This window comes from Amphiura filiformis, chromosome 9 (assembly GCF_039555335.1).
Source record: "Amphiura filiformis chromosome 9, Afil_fr2py, whole genome shotgun sequence".
NCBI classification, from domain to species: domain Eukaryota; kingdom Metazoa; phylum Echinodermata; class Ophiuroidea; order Amphilepidida; family Amphiuridae; genus Amphiura; species Amphiura filiformis.
The window spans coordinates 51,899,947-51,913,393 of NC_092636.1; the positions used below are offsets into that span (position 1 = coordinate 51,899,947).

General features: G+C 46.3%; 1 protein-coding gene across 1 annotated transcript in view; it reads right to left on the reverse strand.

Moving 5' to 3' along the window:
- The window catches only part of LOC140161139 (uncharacterized), a 78,704-nt gene that overhangs the window by 41,296 nt on the left and 23,961 nt on the right, over window positions 1-13,447 (reverse strand). The window contains exon 3 of the mRNA XM_072184570.1: window positions 1,341-1,457. Within this exon, the coding sequence (XP_072040671.1) occupies window positions 1,341-1,457 (117 nt within the window). The remainder of the gene's footprint in view (window positions 1-1,340; window positions 1,458-13,447) is intronic.

Below are 13,447 nucleotides of genomic sequence, written 5' to 3' on the forward strand. Positions count from 1 at the left end.
AAATCAGCTAAAAAGAGCAACTCTCACACCCTGTTATTCAGAAAATAATGTCCACACTTTTTCATATGTTTTAAACCAATGGCTGTCACCAATAATAATTTGGTATAAATTGCACCATTTTAACCTGTCACCGTGGACACACAGAAAGTGTTAAACTGCAAATTGGACTTTGAGATTGATTTACAAAGATGAAATGACTTCATGATCTCTGCATTGAGTGCATTGCCACATACCCGATGTCATAAGCAGTTTTTTGCTTTGAAAAAAAGCCATTAGACTTTGATCGGAAAGGGATTGACATATCTAATTTCTTCCCATACATGAGACAGAGGTTCAATCAAAAAAAAAAGAAGAGGAAAAGCACCAAAAAGGAAGAAAACTAATTAATCTCCTATACTTTTGTACAGGGAAGAAAAACTCAAAATGGAGGGATTCCTCTAATCAGAGGAAGAATCCCATCTCTGTCTTCCTTTTAATTTAACAAAATGCCTCTGGTGGAACTGCTTTGCCTTGACAACCTTTTGACATAAAAGAAAGGAATTTTGCATTTTTATGAATTGGTCAGTGTGGTCTTGTAAAAATCCTTTGTAAGTTGTCTGATGTGAAGATAAAGAATTCCTGGTGGGCATTGGGCAACATTTTGGATGTGATAAACTGTGTGCGAAGCACAGATTGTTCACTATTTTAGCCCAATTGTTAAGGTGAAATTTTGTGTTTACCAAGCTAATTTTCGATTTTACACTATTTTTGCCCAAAATCAGTAAAGGCATAATTTTGTGTTTAGGCGACAAAAAACCCTGTTCTACGTGCCCAACCGACCCAGAATTTGCATTTTGGGGATTTCTTTTTAATTTTGCTAAATCATGTAAAATCAGCTGTTTGGGGACCAAAATTGATTAATTTTGGCTGAACATTTTTAGGAAATACCGTACTGACGCGAGTATAGTCCCACCCCGTTTTTGGGTGAACATTTTTTATTTTTTCGGTTTTGTAGGGTCCCTGGACCTAGACCTAAATGCTAGGATCATTCATGGTTGACCTAAAAAAAATTTCTGAAATTTTTCGAAAATTTGGGGGTGGGACTTTACTCGAAGGTGGGACTATACTCGCGTCAGTACGGTATATTTGCAGATTTGTTTTCAGATTTTTGTGAAATTTTAGGATAATTTTAGTGTCCCGATCCTACTTGAAAGGTCCGTCCGCCCGTAGAACAGGGTTGGGTGGTTGAAATTTGTTTTCTTTTGGTGGGGTGGTTTTAGGGGGGGTTGGGCCTTTTTTTGGGGGGGGGAGTGAGTTAGCAAACCATCTCATGGGGTGGGGCACAACCCACATGCACCTACTTGATGTAATAAGGTTTTCCATTCTTATCCATAGCACCTTCCCATCCATACGGCAAGTCGGCTTTATCAGACCAGCTGGTTGGTGGCGGTAACCAATGAGATGTCTTGGTGTTGTGACTAGAATCAAGAAAAATAGAGAAAGAATCAAGTTACTTTCCATTACAAACTTAACATCAAACATCATAAGGCATGATCACACGGGAGCTTACCTCCGTGTTACCGTAACACGGAGGTAGTGCAAGGTCATAACTTAACACGGATACTTGTCCACACGATCCTTCCTCGTGGTCTTTAACTCTAAGCACTCCGTGTTAGCTGCACGGCTCGGTCTTTACTTCGTGGTAAATATAGGAATTTCCTGGAAGTTATAGGGCCGTTTGCTATACTGCAAGTACACTGTGGAAGCCGATGTTTCAGGGCAATTATGCATCCTACACATGTTTTTAGCTGTTATTTTCTTCTCCACTCAATTTCTTTGTCTTTCAAGACACTTATCAGCTCTTCCGTTTCTTCTTTTGACCAGTTTAATGTTTTGTTTTGTTAGTTTGTTTTTTTCGTTCATGTTCATTCTCGGTGAGAAACGGAGATAAATTATTGTGAATTTATGCTACAGAAATTTAAAATACTGCGAAATTGTAAGTGTTGTATCCATAAGGTCAAGCTTACCCCGGAGCTTACCCCGGAATCTTGTTCATACGGGCACTAACACGGAACGATCGGTTCGTGTTAGCGCGCTACCACAGAGATTTCTCTGTGGTAAATATTCCGTGTTAAGCTTCGAGGTAGTTAACACGATACTTGTTCAGACGGGCGCTAACACGAAGCTACCTCAGAGGTAGCTTCGTGTTAGCTTAACACGAACTTACCCCAAAGCCCGTCTGAACACGGCTATAGATATTTGAATCCAGATATATATATAGTGGCTACATGGCCTGAGGTGTAAAGAGAACAGTTTATAGCAACCCCACAAAGTTTCACCTCAAAGTCCTTTATCTCCCAATACCGTAAGCGTTCGCCCAGATCTTTCAAGATGGATATTTTGGAAATGTGGCAACATATTGATACAGATCAGTATTTAGTGTTTATAATACGGACACAATCTAAAAGTGCCCTCCCATAAAAATCCCACCAGCAAATAACGGCATGTACCCTTAATTCTTATTGGGATTTTCAGAGGCAAAGGAGCACATGTGCGCCATTAGGTGAACGTTTACGGTAACTATGAGAATTCATGCACAGTTTATAACACCAATGGCTGGGCTAAATGGAGAAAACATGGATACGTAAGTTTCCCTCTAATTCCCTCTACATGTATGTAAAAGAGTGAAAACTCGCTCTCCAAAAGAGTGAGAAGAGTGACAATCACACCAAAAGAGTAAAAATCACTCTTTTTCTAATAATGTCCCTTCTGTGATACTTTAAAAGAGTGGTTTTCACTCAATAGGAGGAGTCATTTTCACTCTTTTTAGGAGTGATTGGAAATTGAAATATCGTGGGTAAAAAGCTGAAAAGACAAATAAAACCAGAACAGAACAATTTAGAGAACAATAATGAATTAATAATAATGAACAATAATGAATTAAAGAGTTGACAGGAGATTAGGAGTTAATGTTTTCTGCAGTTTCAGTTTACATCTTCTCACCGTTGATGGTTTGGTGGACTGTCATGTAACATGGATGTAGTAAGTCGTGATCCTAAAAATGCCTTTCACATTGACCAAAACTAATTACAAGACCTCTTCTACATTGAGGCTGGCTTTCCCTTTTAGAGGGAATTTTTATTAGGAGTTATTTTCATTCTTCTCACTCCTTTGGAGTGTGTTATTCACCCATTTTGCAGCACAGACAGATGGTTGCAGACGTCACTACAATGTCCTAAATTATATACATTGTATTCTATCTAATGCATAATGCACAATATTATAGATGTAAATTTAAACTCAGTGCACAAATTGTGCACATGGAATTCTACCATGATTGCAATTATCAATACTCAATCCTTGACCTGAAATTTTCACATCAATAGTAGCAATTTAACTGTCATGATCGTCAGGTAAGACTAATATACTTGTCCTGATAGGAAGGTTTAAAGTATTGGATTTCTTTATATCCCTAAATGCCAGGAGAAAGTTCGTTAATGACAGTCAGATACTGGTAATTAAGTACCTTGAGTGGGGATGAATTACAATTTCTTGTTAGACTCTTGACATACCACATACACATAAACCATCCACATAAACCAACAACAGCAAAAACTGGGCAAAGACTTTAAAAGTTTTTATAATTTTAATTTCTAGGATTAGTAAGATTATTTTTTTAATTTTTCAAAACTTTTAAGATTTTGGAATGCTTTAGGAAAACTTTATACTGCTAAATAAGTTTTAGAGAACAAGGATCACTTTCACATCTTTTTGTGATAAAAGCACCTCCTTGTTTTCCTCAAGCATAAAGACCAAAAACTACTAACAATGCTGATTTTACATAAATTTGATGTGGCCTTACAAAGAAACTATATGTACGTATTCCATAAAACTTTTAAACCCAATTAAATCTTTGTATTCCACAAAACTTTTAAAACCCCATTAAAATGTACCTTGCTTGTATTTGACAGTTGTGCTCAATATACTGCCCCTTGATACCTCTGCCTTGATACCAAAGAGCTTTTAATAGAAATAGAGTCGCAATATAAAATGCTTTGTTCCTTTGATGCCGATTAGAAGTTGCGAAATGTGAGATTCATTTTATGTCTGCGTTCAATAATTCTCAAATTAATAAGACAACATTAATTCACTTGGTTATACAGATACACACTACTGTACACCTGTTCACATTTTATATCTAGTGCATAGAGTGTGTTAAAACTTACAAGTACACCATTGTAAAACAACTGACAAATTTATGTCCTTCATTTAATTTTGCAAATCAAAAATTCCATGTTACTTTCAAACTTGTCAAAATACCTATTTTGTATAAATTTCAATTTGCAAAACTCTGCATGAAATTTGGCAAATTAAATACCGTACAAAATTAAAGTACTTGCACAGTTTGGAATTGGTTAAATTTTCATGCAAGTTCACATGATTCCATGTTCAAATGTGTTCACAGCATCAGGCTGGCAGCAGGCATAAAGAAATTTTGACACCTCAATAAGTTGTATGTGACAAATCAACTCGCTTCAATGACGTCAAGTTTACATTGTTCATGAGGTTGCCTGACATACGAAAATCTAATCATCAATATTTTGTCTGCTAAATTTGCTTTGTGCTAACTTATGCTTACAGCATTTTATATTGATTGGGTATTGATTGAAAATAAATAATACAATGTAAAGTCCTGATTATTATTACTGACCAAGGTAAATAACAGTACATGTAAGAGTACACTGTATGCTAACTAATGTTGTTACCAAAATCTTACAACACTTGCTTTAATACAATATAGCATAACCTTATTGATACTTTTTTTTAAAGCACACAACATAAATGGTAATTAACGGTGACTGACAAGTACCAAAAAAGTCAAAATAAGAGTGCATACTTAGTCAGAATAACAGCATAAATACATGTAGAGTGCCAACTCCATTAGGCGACAAAAAAACTAGTCCCAAACAGAAATGTTTGGTAGACTCATAACCGGTGCGATCTTACCTTTCCGATGTTGATTAAGATACTTCTTGCATCGATCCCGAGATGCGGAAAAAACCAATAGTCATTTTGTCCCACATAAATGAATAAATAACAAAAGCCCCCCGATCCCCCTGTGGACCACCCAACAGGTGACGTCACACCATATGATCGTCCCTTATCCGACTTGGGATCCCCTACTCGGACCAAACTTGTAGGGGTGGCGGGGTCTGGGATAATCAACATCGGAAAGGTAAGATCGCATCGGTTATGAGTCTACCAAACATTTCTGTTTGGGACTAGACTCAGTACACCGGTCGATCTTACCGTTCCGATGTTGATTGCGATGCTCCTTGCGGCAACATCTGAGCGATCGATCTAGCCAGTAACCGACGGATGGAGGTACAAGATTGGTCAGCATCTGATCAGGGATCGGGAGCGGTAACGATGGTTTCGCGAGGTCAGAAAATATTTTCCCCAGCGGTCGGAAACAAAAAGACCACGCGATCACAGACATAAACCTCCTTACTTAATAAGTTTGGTGGTTAAGAATAGCGACACTGGTTCTTACCATGCTGAGTATTCTGTATAGTCTGAAAACCTGGTACCCGTACACCACCGTATTATGATCGCCGAACAATGTCCCGGTAAACCTCCCGCCCGTCTCTGATTACTAACGTAAACGGAAGTATCGAGAGAAGGCGAAGGTGGCTTCCGGGACACCGCCTGCTAGATCTCCTCAAGGGACAACCGAACGGTATACCCAAGATGATGAGATAGCTTCGTGTCGAGTGGGTCGTGGGACGCGAAACCCGCGATCCCCCGGACCCCACCAACACCTGGACCAGCCATTGCGACAGCGGCTGGACCGAAAGGCGCTGTAAGGGTGATGAATGCGGTCGTGAGTCCTCGCAAGGCTTGTGTTCGGAAGAAATAGTGCTGCAGCGCCTTATCGGACACCCCAGCCTATCTTTGGCTTCAGCGAACCTTGCCCAACCCTGGGGATTGGAGAGGGACGAATGTCGGTATGCACGCGCCCGTTCAGTAGTCACGAGAACAGAGCGCCGAAACAGTGTCGCTCCAGTGTTTGTGAACACGGAAGCTAACCTCGAGACCGTGTGCAACTCAGCACCGCCGTCCCGAAGCCAACGCCAAACCGGAAAGCCATCTTGAGAGTTACGTATTTAAGCGTCGCTTTTGACGGAAGGTCAAAAGGGTGACCCTTAAAGTAATCTAAGACTGTGTTGGGATCCCTTAGGAGGATCACTTTCCTTTTTGTAGAGACACTCGTTGAACATACCGTCGAGGCGAGACTAATAAGGTAACCATCGGCTATGATAGTCTAACCGCCTCGAAACCTCGGTGAATGGAGAGGACAGCTGACTTATAGCTGGCCCCAGTGGCCCGCTGAAGTCTTGCTTGGAACTTTTCTGTCAGAAACTCCGGAACTAGCAGCACAGAGGTTCTAGCGGGAGAGCTATTTGTCTCATTGCACCAAGCGTAGTATGGAGCCAGACTCTGGCTATACGTGCACGGAGGGTAGACTTCCGTCTAGCCCGGCGATGAGAAAAACAGCTTCTGATGAAAAGTATCCCTCCGCTGCGTGTTCCTGGTAAGGGCCATGCAGCTAACTGCAGGTGCTCTAGTGATAGACTGGGTACCTCCGCTCCGGGCATCCGGAGTAGATCTGGTACCTCGGGGAGTGCCAGCGGCCTTGCCGCTAGCAGAATGACAATGCAGTCCTCCCACCCGATCTTGGCCACCACCCTCATGAGTAGTGAGATCGGAGGGACTGCATAAGCTGTCATCCTCCCCAGTCTATGGACAGAGCGTCCACAGTGAATGCTTGGGGTCCGCGACCCTTGAGCAGTACACCGGCAGTGGATGATTGCGATGAGATGCTGCGAACAGATCTTTCGAGGGTGGTACATCCCCTTGAAGATCGTCTGAGCGACCTGCGAGCAAGGGACCATTCTGCTGGTCCCGACACCCTTCCTCGTGACAGATTGTGCGGCGAGGATGCTGGTGACGCCCGCGCGATGTGTATCGCTCTCATCGTAATCTGCCTGAACTTGCACCACCCTATCAGGTGTCGTGCATGCAGGCTCAATCGTGGTGGCCCGGAGTCCCCTTGTCTGTTGGGGTAGGCTACCACGGTTGTGTTATCCGTCAGGACAACGGTATGTGATTCCACGATCACCTCCTCGTAAGCGAGGGAGGTTGATGTGAAACCCTGTCTCTATGGCCCCATAGGCCGAGACGGAGTCTCGTGGATGTGGACCCCCAGCCCCGTTTGGCTATGGTCGTCACTACGTGACATACCGGGGTGCAGGAAACCTGACACCCTGGGTCAAATTGGGCTGATGGGTCCACCACCAGAGTTCCTCTCGCGCGATCTCCGACAACGGAACCGCGAGGGATAGTGGGTGACGACTGGGCCTGCAAGCAGGCTAGAAGGTGTAGTTGGGTAAGCCCTAACGTAGAAACGGCAGTACAGTACGCGGTCTACCATACTGGCCATTAGGCCTACCACCCTCATCCATGCCACAGCGGGTTTTGCCCGCGACTCGGCCAAGAGTCAGGCACACCGCACCATGTTAAATCACCCGCCGGGTGAGAGCACCCGAACCCCTCCGTGAGGGTGATCTGGGCCCCTACAAATAGTGGTGTGTGCGTCGGGACCACGCTGGACTTTTTTGAGCTGATCAAAAAATCCAGGGTCCCGCACCCTACGGACTATCAACCCCATGAGACCCGTAGTCTTCAGTGGAGTGCGTCCGTATATGAGCCAAACGTCCAGGTAGCAACTGATGTTGACACCCCTGTGCTTCAGGTACGCTGCCACCGCTCTGACCAAGAGTGTTAAACACCCTGGGAGAGATGGACAGGCGGATGGCGGTATCAAAACTGGTCATTTTGATCCTGTACCTAGAAGCGCAGATGCCTCCGATCTTGAGAGGCGATTGGCATATGCAGATAGGCGTCCGAGAGATCTAGCGATGGTGTTCCCATGCCCCTGATGGGGCAGGCTAGCACCGAGGCGAGAGTCCCCATTCTGAACCTCTTGGGCCTGAAGAACGTGTTCAACAGCCTGCGGTTCCGGATGGGGCTCCCTGTCGCCGGTCTTCCTTGGAGCCAATGGCTCCAAGATCACCCGTAGAACGGGGGGGGCACCGGGACAATCGCCCGCTTCGTGAGAAGCTGTGTGATCCCTGTCAGTAGTGCCCGACGCTGGGGGCCGTCTGACGGCACTACTGTGGACCTCTGAAATGTGCAGACGAATGTGGGGAGACTGGGTTGCCAGTCTGTAACCCCACTCACCACTGACCATACCCAGGCGCTCAAAGAGATGGTTTCCCACCTCTGGGTGAAAGCCATAAGCGGTCGTCCACTGGGAGATCCTCCTGTGGAAAAACCGCTGAGCCCCTCAGGAATGCTCTGCCTAGCTTCCCTTGGAAGAGCGCTTGCTCTTCTTCGGGGCTTGCCAGCTGTTCCTGTGCTACCCTTGCGCCTCCCAGAAATGGGTGCTGCAGAGGTAGTGGGCTCGGGTACTGTTGGTGGTGCACGGCCTGCTGAAGTCGGAGCTCCTACCCATGGTAAGGGCAGTTTCCGACCTCTTCAGAGTGCTCCCGTTGGTAGCTTCTTTGCACGGTCCTCCACCGTAGCGCAGAAGCATCCAAAGAGAGAAAGGACCCTGCCTTTCCATCGCGTTGAGCGATTGGAGTGGCAGGCCCCTCCCCCCGGCACTGAGTGGACACCCTATGGGCTAGGCCCATGGAGCTCTCGTTGAGGCTAGCTGTTAGCACCGCTAATAGGCTCACCTCGCGGAAGAGCTCAGATGTTGTCTGAGCGTGATACGCTTGCGACATCTGGGTCCCTCTCGGATCCCCTCAGGTAGGTCCGTGGTCCTCCCGCGTTACACGCAGAGAAGCGTGCAAGCACGCAGCGGCGTCATAGCTCTACTGAGCTCGACAGCCCCACGATATCTACCCGTGAGGTTTGCGGGAATGAGAGTGCAGGCGCCCCTGTGAGGAAGCAGCAGCTGAGCATCCTACTGAAAGGATCCCTGGTCCTCCTCCATGGACTCCCCCTTAGGGGGTGTCCGGAGGAAGATCAGTGCTGTTGCTCCCCTCGGCGGGGCAGCGGGGAAGGAGATTGTAGTGATGTCACTACCGGACTCAGCTTCCGACTCCTTTCCCTCGCCCACAGTATCCGTGATCATGCTCCGATGATGACGGTAACTGAGGACGGGCATCTGAAAGCGGGTAAGAAGGCATAACCACTGTGTGGCTCGCCGACTACCTGCCAGCAGAAGAGGGAGTACTCCCGCAAGACCCTGAGGTATCCGCCATGGCACCACTGGGTCCGCATGCTCTCGCAGCCGCCGCCCTAGCGCTAGCCGCACGGGGCCTACCCTGATCAAGATCGGGGTTAGCCCCATGCCGGCGGGCCTGGTCAACAGCTGATGTTGGTACTGCGTGGCCATCGCTAGGCGACACTTGCCACGGTGCTAGGGCGTGGAAGAAACACCCTGCGGCGGGTACCACGGGGCATACCCAGCCGGCAGCTGACCCTGAAAGGATCCGCCACCAGGGTAACCCCATGGTACTGCAGTACCAGCACCGCCTCCCCTTGTTGCCACAGAGACTGTGGCGACTAAAGCGGTGCTGCGGTACCGGTGCGGTATCAGCGTGGGTACCCGTGAGGGTTCCCAACTGTGGACCGCTGTACCCTCGCCACACTGCGTTCCCTGTTTGGGGATCAAGTTGTGTGCTGGCGTGGTACAGGGGTGGTACTAGCATGGGTACCCGTGAGGGTTCCCGGTTGTGCACCGCTGTATGCGTGGTTCCAGCGTAGGTGCCCGTGAGGGCTCCCGGCTGTGTACCACTGTACCCATGCCTCACCGCGTTCCCCGCAAGGGATCAAGCCGTGTGTATGGGTACCCGCTATACCGCTGTCCCTTGGCTAGAGGGAGCTTGCCTAGTACCACGGGTAGCTGAGCGTGCATACGCCCGATCAATCACCTCGCCACCTGAATAGGCAGCGTCAATCAATGGAGCTATGCCCTGTTGATTTGACAGTGATCGATCAAGAGAGGGTAATTGACCCATTGACGGTAATGGATCACCCACGCTCCGCTGGCTCTCGAGGACATAAGTGGGTTGTTGATCAGCTAGGCTGTTCAAGCTACTTACTGTACCCTCTAGAGCTTCGCCCAAGGTCGCTGTGTGTGGCGGACCACTCACGGCAGCTATGGCGGGTGCATAGCGGCTACCACTGAAGTCAAGCCGTAGCTCGTCTTTGTAGCTGCCACCGAATGCACCTGGGTCGCTGTCCCGTGAGAGACTGCGAGCCCAACCCCTGAATAATCGCCAGCCAGTCCCTGTGGACAGCCAGCAGCTATTCTAGGGACCAGGGTATCACTCGGCGGTCCCGCAATGGAACGCTGCCGTGTGACAACCCCAGTTGGTTCTGCTAAGACTACACCCACAGCGTTAGCCGCGGTATCGTCTCTGCTGAACCCATGCATGCTAGGGTTCAACCCAGGCAAGCCCGGGGAACCTTGTATGCTGCCCGTCGCGGGCTACTACTGTGGCTGTTTGAGCCCGTAGATATGCCTGCAACAGACGGGTGTCCTCCGGCTAAAAACCCGTGAGGATTTTCGCTAGAGGACTGGTATCCTCCTGCTACAAAACCGCTAGGGTTTTCGCTGGTGGTTACCGCTCTGCTGCCTGCTACTTTGCTCCGGACGTATAGTCAGTGCTTTTCGCTGGCTGCTGAGCCTTTGGACGCGCTTAGCAGTCCCGAAGGAACCGCCTGCTTGTCCGGGGACGGAGCCCCTTAAGCAGACCTGCCATGACCCATAGGGGCTGTCACAGCAGAATCTACCGTGTCGACTGGTATCCTCCTGCTGCAAAACCCGCTAGGGTTTTCGCTGGTGGTTACCGCTCTGCTGCCTGCTACTTTGCTCCGACGTATAGTCAGTGCTTTCGCTGGCTGCTGAGCCTTTGGACGCGCTTAGCAGTCCCGAAGGAACCGCCTGCTTGTCCGGGGACCGAGCCCCTTAAGCAGACCTGCCATGACCCATAGGGGCTGTCACAGCAGAATCCACCGATCGACCTTACCAGTGCCCTTGGTAGATTTCTTCTTCGTCTTATGGCGATGACGGAGCCTATCCCAATCGTCAAGCTGGAACTCGGAGAGTCCTAAGCAAAAGAAAGACATCTAGAAGATCGTGAGCACTCCCTGTGGGTGAAACAGAGCGGGTGTGGGTCCCGCTCCGTCACCAGGGAAGGGCAAGCCCGACAGGGCAGGCGAAGCGAGGAGAAAGGGGGGCACTACCCCCAACACGCGACTCAAGCCCAGTAAGCAAACCTGAGCACGGAGGCTGGTCGCTAACGTTAGTGGTAAAAGTAAGGACTGGCTAACTTTATTACTAAAATGTCAGACGGTCCCTACCAATCCCCACCGTATGAATATCTGATTAACTCCGTCTTTATTGGACGGTAATGAAGACATAACGATAGAGTAATCACCCTAACATAGCAACAATAACCTACCGTACATGAAATACAATGTGTATGTACAAACATCTATTGTAACTTACAGGCTGCAATGGTTGTTTTACGTGGGAAACAAAATGAATGGCGCCAACGAAAGCGGCCATTTTGAATTGCTCGTGTGTCCCGTATACAAACGGAGGCACGATATGTAGCTAAGTTTTGGATCGCGTTTTTTGTCACTTTTTCGCCAGAAAATGCCGTCAAAACTATCCTCAGCCGAACAATACCGGTTTGGTTTTACCTAAGGTGTGAAACTACAACCGTATATATCTCGCCTTTGGTCGAGAAATTGATACACAGTGCTATGAACAATCGATAGGCACGCGTCTGTGTCAGTCGGAGACCAAGGAGGATAAGGGACGATCATATGGTGTGACGTCACCTTTTGGGTGAGTCCACCGGGGATCGGGGTTTTTGTTATTTATTCATTTATGTGGGACAAAATGACTATTGGTTTTTTCCGCATCTCGGGATCGATGCAAGAAGTATCTTAATCAACATCGGAAACGGTAAGATCGACCGGTGTACTGAGTCAATACTGTTCTACAGGCCCGACCAACCCAGAACTTGCGTTTGAGATTTTTTGGAAAAATTTAGCTAAAATCATATTAAAATTAGCCCTTTGGGCGCTAAAATTTATCAATTTTGGCTGAACATTTTAAGAATATGTTTGCAAATCAGATTTTGGTGAAATTTTAGGGTAATTTTAGCCTGGAAGAAAAAATAAACACCACACAGACCAACCCTATTTGAAAGGTCCATCCACCCATAGAACATGGTTTTTTTTTTTTGTTCATTGATGAGTCCCAATTGGTTTCTATGGGGTAGGAAACTACAGAAAGTCACCCAATTTCCATGGGACAAAAAGTGGTCAAAATGGCACTGAAAGTCAGCCAACAAATTTAGCAACCAAATAAGTGGTTTGGTGAGCCTGGAGAAAACTACAGGAAAACTACCATGCTAAAACTCATCAGTCAGATTAGTCATACCAAAATAGCAAAAAAAAAGCAACCAATAAAATTTTAGAACTTTCATCGAAACTGAAGGCAATAAATATTTACAATGTACCTGCTTATATTTTCAGCAACTATACTATCCTCAGGCAGTAATGACAAGCTGACTGTCTTCTTCACACTTGGATAATTTAGGAGGTGTTTCAAGAAGCCAGTTGTAAATTCTCAGAAGATCCCGGCCCCGTCTCTGTTTAGCTTGACTTATTTCTCCTGTCTGATGCTATGGACTCCTGTATCTTCCTATTGAGGAACTTGTTTTCCTTCTTTACTATCTTAATATTGTCCAATTTGTGACCACTGTTCTTGAGATGCATGCAACAACAGAACTCCTCTGAAAATATGTATACAACTGTCTTCTAGAAACACCATTCAAGTGTGAAGCCACACTTTGATTTTAAGACAATGTCTGTCAATCATTCTCTTAAGCACTTTTAAGCAATTTTATTAAGCACTTTTGATATCACTTACAGCTGTCACTTATAGTTTTTCCCTCCTACTAGGTATTCAGGATTGGCAGAAATATAAACTAATATATAAATTAAGAGGCCAAAAGTGGTCCATCTTTTGTCCACTCATCATTTATTTTGATCTAATTTGATGTTATAACTGTCCACATCACCAGTTCCCTCCATGGGTTATTGATTTTCAATCAATACATCCAGTACTGTATTTTCTCATTTCATTCAATTATGTTTATGAAAATTGCCTGTATTCCATGTTCATACTTCATTGATCAGCATGGTGGTTATATTAGCTTGTAAATGGAATTCAATTGGCCATGCACTGTTCCTAAGTAACCAATGCTCTAGTCATTTTAATATTAACTCCTCAGTTCTAAATAGAAGACACATTACCATGATTACCATTAGTACCAGTGAATATATCACATACATTACACTTGGAAAAATG